We start from the raw sequence: 18590 nt of genomic DNA, 5'->3' as shown, positions 1-18590 counted from the left end.
TAACACACACAGTAAAAAAGAACAGGCGAGGATTTCTATTTTATGATGGCATACTGAGCAGATAAACTAACAGAAGAAAAGAAAATAACTATATAAAAAGAATTAAATTTAGGCCAACAACAACAACAACAAAGCTGACAGTAAGAAATCAGAAGCTGGGTACAGTGGTGCTTGCCTGTAATCCCAGTGGTTTGGGAGGCTGAGGCAGGAGGATCAAGAATTCTAAGCCAGCCTCAGCAAAAGTGAGATGCTAAGTTAAGTAACTCAGTAAGACCCTGTCTCTAAATAAAATACAAAACAGGATGTGGCTCAATGGTCAAGTGCTCCCGATTTCAATTCCCGGCACGCATCGCCCCCCCCACCCCCCCCACCCCCCCCCACCCCCCGCCAAAAAGAAATCAGAGACTAGGACACACCAACAAATTATCAGAATGTCCAAAGCGGATGGGGTACTGTCCAATTGTTCCCATACTGTGCAGCTGGGATAGTTGCCATGTACTAAAACAGGCAGAGAAAACTCAGCCAAAAACTGGGACGTTAACTGAAGATTTCATATCTGAATGGTCTCCCTTCTCTTCCCCATTTGCAGATTTTTTTTTTTTTTTTAAATCGTGTGATTTGAACCAATTGATGAATTGATGGAGAATAACAAAAGTGTAAATCTGGGACCATCACTTGCCTCTGCAATGAGTTATATAAAATCAACTTCAGTTAAAGTATATAAAATTTATTAGAGTTACAAAAACAAAATGTGTATTTATTTTAATAACCTTAACAATGTAAGAATACTTAATCAAAAAAGTAAAGAGAAAAGAATGAAAATCACCCAAGTTGATAAAACAAGGAAAGTTGTTGGCTTATTTATTTTGGTACCAAACCCATAAGCACTTTAAACTAAGATACATTCCCAGTCCTTTCTTTTTCTTTCTTTTTTTTTTTTTAATTTTGAGATAGGGTCTTATGAGATTGCTTAGGCTAGCCTTGAACCTGCAATTTTTCTGCCTCAGCTGCTAAAGTTTCTGGGATTACAAGTGTTGTGTCTCCATGTCTGGCAAATATATTTAATATATATACATACATATGTATATATACATACATATATATATTTAAAATAACAAAGATGAAAAACAGAAGAAAAAAAACTACAAACACTGAGGGGGAGGGAAAATGTCTAAATACACATTTATTATAGGGAAGAAAACCAATAATGAAAAGAAGTGGGTGTTTGCTATTTATCATTAACTTTTTACACCTTTCTTTGAACCATGTACTTGCATAAATTTGCTAAAACTGAAAATTTGAAAGATGAAAAAATGATCTGATAATTAAAGGAGAATACTGTTTTATAAATTAAGTAGCTAAACTAAAGTTTTTACAGAATACCTCCCCTTTAACATTAGACTTAAATCTCCCAGAAGCTAGTACCACACTAAAAAAATAAAAAATTCAAATGGTAGTATCATGATCAAAAAATTTTCAATATAAAATTAAAACTGATGAGTAGATATATAGCTCAGTTGGTTTCCTCACATGCACAAAGCCCTGGGGTTTGATCTCTAGCACCAAACAAACAAACAAATAAATAAAATTGATGAAACTTACCAGGTTCTTTTAGTGTCTGAGAATTTCCAACTAATTCTTCAGTCTGCATTTCACATATTTCACCAGATAAATGATTCTTCTGTTCTTCTTCTACCATTTTCTTCCTTAGATCTGCCTTTAGAATGAAGATTAAAAATAAAATTTTTCATCTCAACAATATCTGTATTATATAAAGACAAATTTGATTAAAGACAAGAAAATACCTCTGAATATATTGTCAGTTTAAGTGGTAAATCCTCAACTTTCACAAAATCTTCTTCATCAGACTTTTGACTTATGTTACCAGATTCTGCTTCCTGTAAGATAAATTATATTTATCTTGAAAACGAAAGCATTTTATCTCTTACTCTACATCTGTCATCCATCCTAAGAAATAAATGCATTCTTATATGTAAATACATATCAGGAATTCTATGATTTTCTCCTGTATCCATACTTATATGAATATATCAGAAACCTAGAGTTCATTAGAAGGTTTGCACATCTGTAGCTGTGAACATACTGTTGAGATATGTTTGTTCAAAAGCTGATTTACATAGACTGAAGAAAGATGTATTAGTAATTATAGATCGGGCTAAACTAATTAGAAAAATGACTTGTTTCTTAATATGTCTACCGAATGCATCAGTACTATATCAAGCAGAATATTAGTAAATACTTACAAAGTTTTCAATACACTGACTCCATCAAGGTTTGATGAAAATATGAATTTAATAATTTACCTTTGTGATCATCTCAAACTGTTTTTGCCTTTCCCTTCTAATTTTAAATAGCATAATTTTCTATGAACTAGTAACTAAATAGAAACCATATGCTTTTCCTTTTCCTGCAAGTCTACCCACCGACTCTTTTTCAGATTCATTTTATACTTATATGATAGCAGAGCAATCTAATATACCTTCCTTCTTTTTTTTCTTTTGGTACCAGAGATTGAAACCAGAGGTACAAATTACTACATCTCTAACCCTTGCTATTTGGCCTTGAACTTGTGATCCTCCCACCTCAGCCTCCTAAATCACTGGGATTACAGGCATGCTTCACCACTCCTGACCCTTTACAATTTATTTTATAGTCATTAGGTTATTCTTTATAGACCATGAATTTAACCATTTACTTTCTTGCACAAAAATTTTCATAAGTCTCTAAAATCTCACTTCAAATTAATTTCAACTAGGTAATTCATCTAATTTTCAGTTTTTTGTATAGGGGATTGAACCCAGGGGCGCTTAACCACTGAGTCACATCCCCAATCCTTTTTTAAATTTTATTTAGAGACAGGGTCTCACTGAGTTGCTAAATGCTAAATTGTTGAGGCTGGCTTTGAACTTGTGATCCTCCTGCCTCAGCCTCCTGAGCTGCTGGGATTACCAGCATGCACCACCATGTTTTATATGCATACATTTACTGTTGGTGAGGTAAACAAAACTTTCTTCTAATGTTTTTAAAACATTATAAGCACCCTTTCTCAGGAATTTATCTTTAAAAAGTAAATCAATTTTAATTTTTAAAAAATGAAGTACCTTTCTTATATCTAGAAGTACTTATTGAGGTTCAAATACTGTTATAAATCTTTTCAATTTTGCTAAGGAGAGAGTAAAGTATATAAAACATATACACCCAAGATCCAAAACATAACTTGCTACTGTAAACTTAACTGAAACAACTGTCTAGAGTAAAATTAAACTTACTACTTACTATCATTAAGTACAGATTTCCTAGTATATTTTTATGCCATTCACTGTATAGAAAAAGGACTCTATTTCTGTGAAATTGTTTTATTTCACATACCAAATGTAAACTTTTAGGTTTAGCAAAGACGTATAAAATTTCTTAAGTAGCTGAGAAGTTAAAAATGAGTAGTGTATTGCTGGGCATGGTGGTGCATGCCGGTAATCTCGATTCGGGAGGCTGAGGCAGGAGACCCACAAGTTCCAAGCCAGACGCTGTCTAAAAAATAAAAAATAAAAAAAAAAAAAAAGAGAGAGAGAGAGAAAGAGCTGGAATATAGCTCACTGGTAAAATGCCTCTGGTTTTGATCTCCAGTATCCCACCCCCAAAAAAGGATAGTATGAGAGATTAATGATTAATGATGACTCATGTATCATTATTACTTCAGATCTGAACTGAAAATGAACTCTTCCAAAGTTGCCACCTATAATCATGTCTTTTGTTTTTCAAAACTATAAAAAGAATAGCCTTAAGGTTTTGGGATGGTCATCTTAATTCATTATCACTCTTTGGCTAAAGTTCAAAATAAGTGTGAATATGAAATAAAAATGCTCTCAAGAGACCTAAACCTAAACCTAAACCGGAGCTTGGTTTATACACTTAAAATGTTAACCTGAATATAAAAAAATGCACAAAAATTAAAATAAAAAATAACTGGAAATGTAAATGATACATACATAGTCATTCACTAACACTGGAGATTCAGTATCAGGACTTCCAGCGAGAGAGCTTTCAGGAGTTTCCTGAGCAGATTTAACTTCTTTGACTCTAGGCACTAAGGTTTCAATTTCAGTTAAAGGTAATGGCAAAGGGTTAGGTTGTTTAGATGAATCAATAGTGGTAAGCGAGTCCTTATGGGCAGCACTATTTAAAGGTTGTTCATTTTCCAAGATATTGAGGTAACAAGGTTTCACAGGAGAGCTATCTTGGTCATCTGCATCAAAACAAAGTCTTAATTTTACATCAGTGCAATACCAACAGCTGTTAAATTTACAATAGTAAATAAATACAATAAATAAAATACCAAATAAATACAATAGGCATTATAATCCCCCAAAAAGGGCAATTAAAATCTCTTCTTAGCTGTGGTTTACAAATTCAGTCCATAAGATCTAATCTGGAAACATTAAATAAATTAGATTCCTGGTTACCTGATTTCTAGTGAATTAGAATTTTCCAGAGTTAAGGCTCATTTGTATGGTTTTATAAAAGGTGTCCTGCAAAAAGCTCATGTGTTGGGCAACAGGAATATTCAACAGTGAAACTATTAGATTATTTGAGCTGTAATCCCACCAATAGATTAATCTATTTGATGGGTTAATAATTTAAATAGACTACTGGGTGGTAACTGTAGGCAGGTGGGGCATGGCTGGAGGAAGTAGGTCACTTGGGGTATGGCATTAGACTGTATATCTTTTTTTTTAATATTTTTTTAGTTGTCAATGAATGGGCTTTATTTATTTATATGTGGTGCTGAGAATCAAACCCAGTGCCTCACACATACTAGGCAAGTGCTCTACCACTGAGCCATAACCCCAGTCCTAGACTTAGTATATCTTGTCTCTGAATCCTTGATCTCTCCCTGCTTCCCAGGTGCCATGAGCCAAGCACATTCCTCCACCACACCCTTCTGCCATGCTGTGTGCCTTATTGTGGACCCTGAGCAATACAGTTCGCCAACCATGGACTAAACCTCTGACACCATGAGCCCAAAATAAACTTTTCTCTAAGTTGTTCTTGTCAGATATTTTGACCACAGTAACAAAAAGCTAACATTCCAAAGTATGGGTTTAAAAAAAAAAAGTCTCATTTTATCTACAGATGTTCCTGGCAGAATTTTTTGTTGTGGGTAAATATCTGTCAAATATTTGTAACTGCTTTTGCAGAAACAAAGCTCTCTTATGTTTTTCTACAAAAGATTTATTGGGGGAAAAAAAGATACACATCAAGTCCCAAGTGCCTTTAAACCTACATTAGCTAAAAATTTATATTTGTTTTAGTTTTAAACCAATAAAAGGCACTTTAGATGAACTTTAAGTTGAACAATTATTTAAATTTCTTACCTTTACTAGTGGGTTCTTGTTCTGATGAAACATTTGTGCTTTCAGCTGTTTCTTCAAGGTCATGTTGTTGAACCTAGACAGAAAAAGATATTTTAATAACAGGGCTTTAAAATATGTGGTCACTGTAAAGGAGATAGTTACTACTATGTGTGTGGGTTTTGTCAAACAAGGAAATTAAAAAGAGTTCCTAAAAATGTTTTGAGTAAGCTTTGGATGTAATGACAAGATGGCTAAGTAAAAAAGTTTACTTTCCTTAGACAAACTCAAAAAAAGTTGGGTGCTGTGGTGCACACGTATAATCCCAACAACCCATAAGGCTGAGACGAAGTTCCAGGTCAGCCTTAGCAAAAGACTCTATCTGAAAATAATGTAAGGATGTAGCTCAGTGATAAATATTAGTGCCCTGGGTGGTTCAATCCCTAGCAATACCCCAATAAATAAATAAATAGATAGATAAATAAATAAATCCCTCAAACAACAACTCAGAAGCCAGGCGCAGTGGAACACGCCTGTAATCCAAGCAGCTCAGGAGGCTGAAGCAGGAGGATCACGAGTTCAAAGCCAGTTCCAGCAACTTGGCAAGGCACTTAGCAACTCAGCAAAACTCTGTCTCTAATAAAATATACAAAAAGAGGCTAGGTATGTGACTCAGTGGTTAAGCTCCCTGGGTTCAACCAGCACTATATCATTCCCCACCTAAAAAATAGAAACACCAATTCAGAAAAAATAGATGTCATTACTTTTTTTTCCCCAGACTTATCTTAAATAAAACTAAAAGATACTTATATACATAGACATTAAGTGAATGGGAGAGGAACTGACCAGGAGAAGAGAAAGATGAACAAAGCCAGTTGCTTTCAGCCAGAGAAGGGAACAAAAACTGAGGTTCAATTACAATTGGAAGTTATCAGATTCTAGGGTGGAAGGTATATGATGGTAGAGCTGGTGATGAAAAAGAAGTGGTGCTGGTAATTTTAAAACTGTGGAAGAAAAATATGGACTTCTAGGTTCCCATCCCAACCTCAACAGAAAATAAAAGATTTTATTTTACAGAAATTGAACTAGTGAGCCTGCACACCTTGGGGGAAAAGGTGGGGTAAAGAAGGCACAATGAGGACACAGTAAAATGTCACACTGAAAACCAAAGGATTTAATGCAAGTCTGTTAACAGTGGACACTCGGCCTCATTCCCACATTTAGCTTCAGAATACCAGAAGTCAAGATTATATACCCTTCTTTTTAAGAAACCACACTATTCTGAAGAAAAGACCAAGAGATACTGACATTTCAGAGTTAATATTAGAAGGCTGGCTGTCTACTGAAATGCCCCACAGAGGAACCAAAAGGAAACAAACCAGTTTCCTGCTATACATTCTTTAATATAAATACCTAAGGTTTAGGAGATTATTTGAAGCAAGCCTCCAGGTGGGATAGAAAAAAAATAATGCTTCCATGAAATAACACCACTACAAAAAAACAGCAATTAAAAAAAAGTGTCTAGAAATACAAAAGATGAGTGGGAAAGTAAAAGTATCTTTATACCAGTGTTAAGGCCAAGGAAATCGTCCAGAAAGTACAACAAAAAAATAAAGCAATGGAATAAAAGGGAAAAAGGAGAAAACTAGCTGTTGATCAGCCCACTAGGGCTAACAATATCTGATAATATTAATTCCAGAGGGAGAGAAAAGGAAAAATGGTGGGGTATTAAAAAAAAAAAAAAGAAAAGACAACGACGACGACTACCAAATTGAACAATAGTTAAGATATAAATTCAAAAGACCCACAAGTATGCTTGTGACATAAATAAAAGGAGACTTGCAACAAGGTATACTATTACAGTATTTCAGAACTTCAGGAAAAAAGATCTTTTAGAACAGGCAGGGGGAAAAAAGAGATAAAGGATGAGAACTAAGAAAGCCATGGTTTATCTCTATAGCAACACAGAAAACCAGACAAGGAAGCAGCACCTTCAAAGATTTTAAGGAAAATATTTTCAACACCAAATAATTAAGACTTGCATAGATATATAATGTATAAAAATATCATGTCTTTTGTCAGGCATGGTAGTAAGCCCCTGTAATTCTAGCTCCTGGGAAGGCGGTCAGTGGTAGAGTGCCCCTGAGTTCAATTCCCATAACACACACACACACACACACACAAAGCAAACAAACAACAACAACAACAACAACAAAACAAAAAAGACACTTTTTTTTGAAGTTACTAAAAGATACGCTACACCAGGGCTGGGGTTGTAGAGTACTTGCCTAGTGTGTGTGAGGCACTGGGTTCAATCCTCAGCACCACATAAAAATAAATAAATAAAAATGGGGTGGGGTTGTGGCTCAGCAGTAGAGCGCTCACCTAGCATGTGTGAGACTTTGGGTTCGATCCTCAGCACTACATAAAAATAAGTAAATAATATTGTGTAATAAATATGGTGTCTAACTACAACTAAAAAAAATATTTTAAATAAAATAAAGATATTGTGTCCATTACAAAAAAAAAAAAATTGAAGATATGCTACCCCCAAATAAGGTGGTTAGCCAAAAGAAAGAAAGACTGAATTCTAGAAACAGAGATCTGAGAAAGAAGATAAATAAATAAATGTAATTTCTATATTGGTAGCTATTTTGTAGGTCGAAAGAAGAGCCAAATTTAGAATGTAGCAAAAGGCGAAATGCTCCAGAAGAAAAAAGGAAGCAAAAAAAAAAAAAAAAAAAAGACAAATTTAGTTTATACAGAAAATTTTGCTACTGGGGAGTATAGCAGAAAACTTTAAATGTTACAAGAAAATTAATAAAAAGTGAGGAACTTCTTAAATTCAGGAGAAAAATATACAAGGCTAAGAAATAAGCAATATTTACTTGCTCAATAGTTAGTAATATTAACAGTTTAATCAAGTCTAAATAGATGGTTAAATATAGACAGACACACATATTCAGAAATATTGAGATTAGAGAGCAAAAGAAATTATATAAAGTGTTGCCTTTGGGACAGAATAAAGTGAAGGCAGAAAGGGAAATGATTTCATTTTTGTTACAAACTATTTCATGTATAACTAGGAGAAAAATATAAAGATCTTCTAAAGCATTTCATTGTTTTTTAAGATGTTACCAAAAAATTAAGTATTAAAATGTTTTAAATAGTTTGGGCTGGGGAGATAGCTCAGTTGGTAGAATGTTTGCCTTGCATGCACATACAAGGCTTAGGTTTGATCCCCAGTACCACCCCCCCCCAAAAAAAAAAACAAGGTTAAACATTACTAAATATAAAACAAGTGTTTCAGATTCTAAGAATACTAAAGATGCTTATATCCATGAAAATGGGATTGAGAAAAGCTATATATTTTGACATTTTTCAGCAGGTGCTTGTTTTCAATAACTGAAATAAAAGTGTGCCAGTCTACACTGAAATACCTGACTGTCCTGTTCAATTTCTTCATTAGTTTCAGTGTTAGCCTGAAGTGAAGTCTGGACATCTACAGGGCTCTCTTCAAATTCTTCTATTTCTTCATCCTCATTCTCATCTTCTCCACTTCCATAATTAGTTAAAGCTTGAGTTTCCGCTTTAGATAAATCTAAGTTGATTAATACATAATTTTTAATAAATTTCATCATTTAATCTTTTTTGGTTTGGGGGGAGATTTTTTTGGAAACTGGTTGCAAACTCCTGGACTCAAATGTACAATGACTTCAGCCTCTGAGTAGCCAGGACTGCAGGCACCTGCTATCAGGCTCACATCATTGAATCTTATGGGCCAGATGCTTAAAACAGAGTATATAAAATCTTCAAACTGTAAATACTAGAAATCGTGGCATAAAAAGGCCAGGTAATTTAATCAAGACCACATAGGTAATTTAGTCAAGATCAAATTAGAATTCAAATTCAAGAGTTTGACACTTACTTCTATTCTCATTATATTCCTCTAAACTGTTTAAATAAGTGACCAATAAAGAACCACACTTCAGACTTTTAAACTTACTAATAGATACTGGACATCCTTCACTTTCTTCATCTTCCTCTTGATCAGAAACATCAGATCTTACATTTTTGGGACCTTCGGCACCATATACCTCAGGTGTCTGAATCTGCTTAACTGTTTCAGTCTCATCCTTGTCCTAGCAACAAGTAATTTAAATAATTCTTTTATATACTTTAAAAGGTACATAGTTAAGAAATACAAAGATCATTTCTGACAATCTAATTTGATTTTCAAAAGAAAAAAAGGTTTTTCAGAAAAAATAGCATCTGATGATATACTCTGCTCTCAAATATTAAGGTAAATGCTGTTAAAATTATTTCATATTTTGTTCCAAAAGCATTATTTATAGGCACAAATTAATTAGCACATACTTTGTCTTCATCATCAATCTCTCCAGCAGGTGAGCCATGATCTCCTTCAAGAATCCTTTTGGCCTATTAGCAAATCCATTAAGCAAAACACGTTGGTAATTCAGAAAAACTTTAACAAATATTGCATTTTTCATCATGTATAAAGAAAAGAATACTTTCTTAGAAATGTAGAGTAAGTTCTAAATTAACAAAACTAAAAGTAGCAGCACTTACCTCACTACTCCTTAGACATATAAAAAGGCATCTCAAATTTATTAAGTCAAAAATAAAAACCATCATTTTCTTCCTCCAAACCCCATCCTTCCTCAATCTTCCCCACCTCTAAATGGCACTTCATTCATCCTGATACATAAACTAGAAAACTCGGAACCAGCCTTTGCTTACATTCATTATTCACCTCTAAACCAATGAACACCTCACTGACTTAATGATTATCATATATTTGTTGTTGCACACCCATCTAAGACATTAGCTTATAATTTCTTACCTGGACAATTTGAACAGTTTTATAAGTGGTCCCCCCACTTCTCTCTCTACTCTCCTCCAGTACATGTTTAATGTGGTATACAGAAATTCTTTAAAATTGAATGTGAAATTATGTCACTGCTCTTTTCAAACTTCCCCATGAGTTTCCATCATATAAAGTAAAATATAAATAAATAAAGTTTTTATGTGGCTTAAAATGCTCAACAACTTGACCTTAAAAGAGAATGAAATGAAGGGCCCCTATAAAATTGAGAACAACATCTCCATGCTGACAGTAAGGTTGACAACTTCCAAGCCTGACAGGTTCCAAGAGCACTGAAAATGACGATTGCCCCCTGCCCCTGCCTGTCAAAAACAGAACAACTAAATCTGCATATATTTGTCTCACTTTGTTGCTTTTTCTCTTTAAAAAAGCTGTCCTCACACCCAGAATTTTTGAAAATGAAGTTGCTTCTATCTTTCTTCAAAGCTGGCTCTGAATAAAACCTATTTTTCTACCAAATTGCCTCTGAATGTTTCTGGAGCAGTAAAAAGCCTAGCCTCTTCCCTGCTACCAATATTTCTGCAGCCTAGTCCATCTCTACAAGAAGAAGATACATCACCTATATTCTTACCACTTCCCTCAATATGCTTCTTTCCTCCATGACCTTTTCTGTTCTCCAAGTGATCAAGCCTTCCTTAGAGTTGTTACACTTTAAGTTATCTTTGCATGGAAAGCTATTTCCTTTCATTTTCATTATGAACTCCTTATTTTTCATGGTTTAGCTTATATTTCACTCAAAGGTGAAGACTACCTAGCTAAAGCAAACTGAAAGGAGACTTCCTTCTAATAATTTAATATGGTGTTACGCTGTTTTATTTTCCTTAACCTCTAAAGCAATGGCTAAAATGAATTTATGTCTGGAATATAAATGTTATAAAAATATGAAGTACATGGGCTGGGGCTGTAGCTTAGCAGCAGAGTGCTTGCCTAGCATGTGTGAGGCACTGGGTTCAATCCTTAGCACCACATAAAAATAAACAAATAAAATAAAGGCATTCTGTCCATCTACAACTACAAAAAAAATTTTTTTTTTAAAGTATGAAGTACATAGTTTGACTTTGTCTACTTTAGATTCTAAGAAAGAGAGGTTATTTCTTTTTATCTGGGTCTTGGTCTGCTTCCATTCTCATGATCAGAGGGCCAAGAAAAGGGTGAAGATCTAGAGGGAAAGCTTCCTGGTAAGCCTAAGATACAGGCGGAACCAACTCATCCAAATTCACATGGTCAAAATTAGTTTGACAAGGGAAAGAAACTACAGGAGGATATGAAACTAAAACCCTAACCAACAAACAAGGCTGTCTGTTGTTGGAATGACCTCTGGTTGATATATATTCTTAGAGACTCTTTGGGGACTGGTAACAGCCAGGGCAGGTAGCTGACCAAAAAACTAGATACCCAGTCCTCCTCTCCTCTTTGGAGGCCTAAATAAGTCACAATGAAGTTAAACAGATGTGTGACAATGTACATTTAGCATTCCTATCTGTATTCTGCATTCGTGATTTCTTTTTTCTTTTTTTGCAGTGCTTGCTTGGGATCCAACCAGGGCTTCATACTTATTAGGCAAGTACTGTACCACTAAGTTACACTCTCCAACCCCTGCATTTCTAATATTTACTGTTTTTACTTCTGAGATTTAATATGTAGTATATGTATGGAACTACAATCTGATTAAATGATTTTACTAAAAATAACTACTTTGACTGAGATCAAACAAATTTAGGTATTAATACTGATCATGAACCATACTTAGGGCTGGGGAGTTGGCTCAAAAATAGAGTGCTTGCCTTGCATGCATGAAGCTCTGGGTTAGAGCCCTAGCACGCATGTGCATGTGCACGTGCACACATACGTGCACACACATACACAACCCACTATATTTACAGGCTAATTATAACTATTCCTAAAATCAAAATCAATGTTATTTACCTCTTTGGCATAAGACTGTATCACTCCAGCTGCTTCTATTTTCCTTTTGCATCTCTGTTTAACAGTTATACTATTATTATCCAAATCTTGCATGAGTTTAAAGAAAGCCAATTCATTAAACAACACTTCAGATATCTCCACAAGAAGGTCTTCTCCACAGTCCTTCAGTTTTCTGCCCGCAAATTTTGCCAATGAATCCTATGCATAGACAAACCAAATGATTTTAAGATCAGAGAAAACTTCACTTGTGGGCACAGCAATATACATTATTAAAAGATTAAATTATAATACTGACTTGGAGAAAATCAGTAGTATTACTTTTAAGTACTGAAAAACTTGAAACTAAGGAAAGACAGTTAATTACTAAGTTACTAGGAATTTTGCTAGTCCTGCTTAAAGATTATACAACAAGGGAAAGCAAATAATTATGGTCATCCATAATTTTAATCCTTATTAATATAATTCCTGGGCACAAACAAAACAGGGGATTCCTAATTGCAAAAAGTTTTCAGATAGTACATACTAGGCATATACCTATGTAATACCTTTATACTACAGTAATGAGTCATTAAATACTGTGAGAGAAAAATACAAAGTCCTCCACATCTAAATGGTATCATTAATTTAGTTTCCCCTTTATATTAACCAACCATTCATTGTAATTAGAATTTTCTTCAGAATAAGTTTAAATGTAAACTTTAGTTCAAGTTGAATTTTAGCATCATCAAATGAAAGGGACAATATTATTTTATTCTATATTCTACAGTTAAAACTACTTCCCTTTTCTTTCTTTAAAAAATATAGAATGCCATTTAGAAATAGACAAGCAAATACAAGCAATGTCCCATTACCCAAAACAAATAGTATCTAGTTCAATCATAGAAAGAAGTACTCAAAAAAAAGAAAAAAAATACTACTCAACAAGGCTGAGTGCTTTGTGAAAAAATTCTTGAACAGATTTCAAAAGGAAAACTAGACAACAATAATTTAAATTTCAGCTCATGAAAAAATTTTAATATTCTAGGTGGTATTTGATGTAAACTAACTTGTATTTTCACATATGTGCCCCTATGAAAAAAATCAGGAATGGGATGCAAAAAACACATTCGAATTTTCTTAGATTTAGATAAAAATCTTATTTCCAAATTAATGCTTTGGATTCTGCGTAAAAATAAGGGAGAGCTGTGTGGATCTTGATAAAGAAAATATGTTAATTACAAATAAATTATTTCTCTTTCAGCTAGATTCTAAAAGTTATTTCTCCCTATAGAAATAACCTGATTAAATTTACTAAAATTCATTTATATACAAGCTATCGTAAACATTTTTAATACTTCACATATTTCTGCAAGAACATTTCCATAGTCTTTTAGTTTTCTGCCAGCAAATTTTGCCAGAGAATACTATTTAAAGGATTCCTACAAAGTACACCACCACTGATGTCTTATATTCCTTATAAATTATGCACTGGCAGTATTAAGTAAAGCCTGGACAGTTTGAGCCTATTACTGAATTTATAGTTTAGTTTTAACATTAACATGATGGAAATTTGCATCTAATCCAGGGTTTAAAAAATTAACCAAGTGATAATACTATATTTCAAAAGGAAAACTAGACAACAGTAATTTAAGTTCTAGCAAAATGATAATACTATATCCACAACCAGTATAAACACAAAAAACAGAAGGCAAAATTTCATAGGAAAATTATGCAATAAAATGAAATTAAAATGTATTGTCTAATTTGGAGTAACAACATCTTACTGAGCCATCTCAATGGGAAAATGTTAGGTAAAATGTAACAGTAAAAGTGTCTGACATAAGGAGAAATAAAGTTTTCTTATTTAACACAGGATTTTTCAACCTGTCCCCCTTTTTTTATGGTGCTGGAGACTGAACGCAGGGTCTTAAGTTTGCAGGGCAAGCACTCTACCACTGAGCACACCTCTAGACCTCAAACTGGACATTAATGATTAATTTAGAGTTATATAATTCTGTTATGAGAGACTGCCCTGTACATTGTAGGACATTTAGCAACATGTTTGACCTTTATCTAGTACTTCCCCTCCCACTTCCCTATCTCCCTGTATCATACCTGCTGTATGGTATTCATAAAATGTCTTTAGACATTGTCAAATGTCTCCTGGAAGGCAAAAATCTCCCCTAGTTGAGAACCACTGCCTTGATATAAAGTTACTGTACATATGAATATAGAATATGGATTACTAAAAGCTGGGAAAGATTGGAGGGAAGGGGGATACAGGAGGTCAGCTGATGGGTACCAAAAGGAAGTTCAATAGAAGGAATAAATATTTGTGTTAGAAGCACAGTGAGATAACTACAGTTCACAATAACCTATTATATACTTTATGAAGATCTAGAAGACAGGAGTTCAAAGTATCTAAACATAAAGACATGATAAGAAAAGGGAAATGCTAATTACTTTGATCTGATTAGTGCTAAAAAGTTTTTACAATTGATAACTGGTTTCCAGCTTCTAAAATTTCCTAAATTAGTCAAAAACTATCTTAGAAAAAGTCACAGAACATTTTAAACTTAAAACGTTCTTACTGGGTAGAGAAAAAGAAAATCAAACCAATAGATTTTTAAGTTGGATACATGTAATTCCTAATATTTTTTTAATGAAGAAATAAACTAAAAAGTATTTAAAAGGCTGCTAGAATGAATGACTACTGAAATAAATCATGTAATGCCAGAAAATAGAAAAAAAAAAGAACAAAACAAAAAAAACCCCACCAAAACCAAAATACCTCCCCACCCCCAAAACCAAACTAAAACAAACTAACCAGGTGGTAAGACATAGAAGTATAAACTCTTACTTGTAATATACTTCCAAGTTGCTTATGAAAGAACTTCACAAACTCCTTGCTCTCATCATTTTGCTGGGTAAGGGTCAATACCATGCGTCTTACTGAAGTAAGAAGCTGAGAAGAGCATATTTCATCCATGTGCTCCTAAGAAAAATCCTAGTTGGTTAGGATATACACTTATCTACTATTTAAAAATTTTTAATCCATACATTATGAAATTTCATTTCTCTTGCACAAATAATTTTCACATACACATTTTTAGAAAGATTGACTCATGAGAGCAAACTCCCACCCTACACATATTGAGTTTTGCAATTTTGACCAACATAAAAGGTAATAATATTTTACTAGCTTTTAACTGTTATCATTTTCTTTCTGTATTAAAGAGAACTATCCATGCTATAGTTCCCATCTGCATGTCTTTCTGTTTATAAAGTTCAATTAATTTCAACTACTTTTACAACCCATTCTTATTATCTTCTAATTCAGGGTTTCTCAAACTTCATATGATAGACATCCTGTATATCACAGGATGTTTTGAAGCATACTGGCTTCTCTATCCATTAAATGTTAGTTATACTACTCTCCAAAATATCCACAACCTTGGCCCCATCCTAACAATGAAAATTGTCTCTAGATGTTATGAAATGTCTTGAATCAACAATAACCTCTAACTTTCTTAACAAGCCACTTTAGGTATGTTTCTTTTCTTTTTTATATATTTTTAAAATGTCAATGGACCTTTATTTCTTTATATGCGGTGCTGAGAATCGAACCCAGTGCCTCACACATGCCAGGCAAGCACTTTACCACTGAGCCACAACCCCAGCCCCAGGCATGTTTCTTACTGTCCTTTAAAATTATGTGTGAACTACAAAATAATCTGAATTACCACTAATTTATATATATATATATATATCATATATATATATATATATATATATGATATATATATATATTTTAGTTGTGAATGAACCTTTATATTTATTTATTTTTAATGTGGTACTGAGAATAGAACCCAGTGCCTCACACATGCTAGGCAAGTGCTCTACCACTGAGCCACAACCCCAGCCCCTACCATTAACTTTCTGAGATGAGTCTAAAGAACATCTATTATCAAGTAATCTCCACGACAGCAAAGGGCTTGATTTGTTCACTGCTATGTTCACAAAACAAGACATAAAGTAGACATTCTACAAATATTTTTGAATGAATAATAAATACTGTGTAATCATTAAAAACATGTAACAGAAAAATAATAATCTTCAAAGATGTTTTAACAAACGAAAAAAGCACTATGCATGTGTACAAAATAGTACAAAAAAGGCTCACAAAATGTTGCTGGGGCTATCTCTGGGCGAAAACTAATGGGTCCTTTTTGGCTTTTTTCTTTTGTTTACTTGTATTTTCAGGATTTACTATAATGAAGTTTTTTGAATGACTCAAAAATCAAAATACAGAAAGTTAGTTTATCTTCTAGAAACAATAAGTTTACCTTCAAAAAAGGAATGACTTCTTTCATAATTGCTTTGATCTGTCGATCCAGCTGCTGAGTATCAATTCTAGGACACGGGATGCTAGAAACTTCACTTACAGGTTGTTGTGAACTATGATTTTCAATAATGGGAGTCTCTATTTTTTAAGAAAAATGATACATTAACAAAATGAAGCCTATGACACTATACATATGTATTTATGCCACATTTTAAAGAATGTTTAAATTATGATAATTTTATGCTAAAAAAAGGAAATATATGCAGTTTTTAGCAGTCCAAACAATTAGGAAAAAGTAGTAAAAAAAAAAATTATTAATATGCCAGGTAGAGCCTTTAATTGTTTCAAATACCCTAATCAATCTAAAACATACCTTCTGAATTATTAATTACAGTGGTGGCGGAAGCAGCATCTGCATCCTCAATAACTCTGCAGGTGCATCTCATATTTGAGTTACTTTCGGCCTCAGTCTTCATACGCTCATATTCTCTCATTCTGGCTAATGCCTGATCTAAGTGAATCACTGTGTTACCTGCATTTGGAACAGAAATATTTTTAGTATTCATAAAAGAAACTTTTCACGTATTTCTAAAAAAATAATGTTTGAAGTAAAGAAAATTAGCTTTAAACCAGTTCTATATTAATGGGAAACTTTCTTTACATCATCACATTTATTTACCTAATCTTTACAGTAAGTAACCCTATAAAGTAGGAAACAGTGTTTTCATTTTCAGAGAACTTAAGTAACCTGTCAAAAAGATTTCATAGTCGAGCATAAAAGTAGTGATTTAAACTCACGTTGATTATGAAACCCATTTTGTTCACTATGTTTCATTTAAACAGTAAAAAGAAAACAAATTCCAAAATATCACAAAAATTCTACAGAAAATGATCCAAACTAACACAAGCAAATAAGGTAAGGAAAAAGCCTATTAATGAGAGTTCCTAATTCTCCTATGTCCACTTCAAACAATGCTAGCAGTGAAGGGTTGTTGAAAAAGAAAAAAAAAAATCAGTAAAAGAAAGAATATAGCCAACACTTTAAAAGTTAGTAATTCAGAAAGGGAAGGATAAGCAAAGAGGGAAAGAGTTCATCGTGGAAAACTGCCTTTGAAATCATATCAATCATCTTCTCCTCATATGAACAACTAGAATAATGGCACATGAGATTATTTTTATCAACAAAGTGCCCTGGAGATCTGAATTCCTGACGATTTTGATATCCTTTAATAGGCTGCAGCACAGAAAAATGTTATCAGGTATATTTTCTTTCCTCTGATTTCCTTTCTAAGTTTAGCACTGAAGTTTTGTTTTGTTTTTTAAAGTTATGTAAATTCTTTTTACTACTCATGGGGGAAAAACACAATGTGCCATGCTTTAACATTACCTGAAATTTTTATATAGGTTATTTATGCCAAGAAATGTGAGTTCTTACCTCACACTATGAAGTTAATATTTTTAGTGAAAATGTGTTTGAATAGGTCTGAAGTTCTCCCATTAATTTACTAGGTTTCCTTTAAGGAAACTTTACTTTAAGGAGAAGGAAATTAACATTTTGAACTCTTATTATTCATGCTAGAAAGTTACATACATTTTCCCCAACAATACAGTAAGGTATACAGGATCCCTGCTTCCTTAGTATTTGCAGAATCATAAAGATTAGAAGATCTGCTCAAGGTCGAAGAGTTAAGAGTACTGAAATTAGACTTGAGACTTTTAGGTCCATATTCTTTAAAATGCATATTGCCTTTCCAGTTGTTTCTTTCTTTCTTTTTTTTTTTTTTTTGAGTTGTAAATGGATACACAATATATTTATTCATTTATTTTTTAAAAAAATATTTTTATTAGTTATTGATGGACCTTTATTTATTTATTTGTTTGTATGTGGTGCTGAGAATCGAACCCAGGGCATCACACATGCCAGGCAAGCGCTCTACCACTGAGCCACAGCCCCAGCCCCAATCTTTATTTTTATGTGGTGCTGAGGATTGAACCCAGTGCCTCACACATGTGAGGCAAGCACTTTACCATTGAGCTACAGCCCTAGCCCGATCCAGTTGTTTCC

General features: G+C 33.5%; 2 protein-coding genes across 14 annotated transcripts in view; one reads left to right on the top strand and one right to left on the bottom strand.

Annotated features, from left to right (window-relative positions):
* Asah1 (N-acylsphingosine amidohydrolase 1) overlaps positions 1-11850 on the top strand; it is a 68799-nt gene extending 56949 nt beyond the window's left edge. The window contains exon 15 of the mRNA XM_058573127.1: positions 11797-11850. Coding sequence (XP_058429110.1) covers positions 11797-11835 — 39 coding nt within the window. The 3' untranslated portion in view covers positions 11836-11850. The remainder of the gene's footprint in view (positions 1-11796) is intronic.
* The window catches only part of Pcm1 (pericentriolar material 1), a 93347-nt gene that overhangs the window by 2232 nt on the left and 72525 nt on the right, over positions 1-18590 (bottom strand). For all 13 annotated transcript variants that reach the window (XM_046425944.2, XM_058573122.1, XM_046425943.2 and 10 more), the window contains 11 exons: positions 16899-17057; positions 16527-16663; positions 15041-15175; positions 12202-12399; positions 9747-9809; positions 9376-9511; positions 8810-8970; positions 5394-5466; positions 4008-4264; positions 1806-1898; positions 1603-1717 (listed from right to left, as the gene is read on the bottom strand). In XM_046425944.2, coding sequence (XP_046281900.1) covers positions 1603-1717; positions 1806-1898; positions 4008-4264; positions 5394-5466; positions 8810-8970; positions 9376-9511; positions 9747-9809; positions 12202-12399; positions 15041-15175; positions 16527-16663; positions 16899-17057 — 1527 coding nt within the window. The remainder of the gene's footprint in view (positions 1-1602; positions 1718-1805; positions 1899-4007; positions 4265-5393; positions 5467-8809; positions 8971-9375; positions 9512-9746; positions 9810-12201; positions 12400-15040; positions 15176-16526; positions 16664-16898; positions 17058-18590) is intronic.

This window comes from Marmota monax, unplaced genomic scaffold (assembly GCF_021218885.2).
Source record: "Marmota monax isolate L192 unplaced genomic scaffold, Marmota_monax_Labrador192_F-V1.1 WCK01_AAM20220418_F8-fsc00197, whole genome shotgun sequence".
NCBI classification, from domain to species: Eukaryota; Metazoa; Chordata; class Mammalia; order Rodentia; family Sciuridae; genus Marmota; species Marmota monax.
Note: the sequence above shows the minus strand (reverse complement) of the source record. Positions and strands in the feature narration are given on the sequence as shown.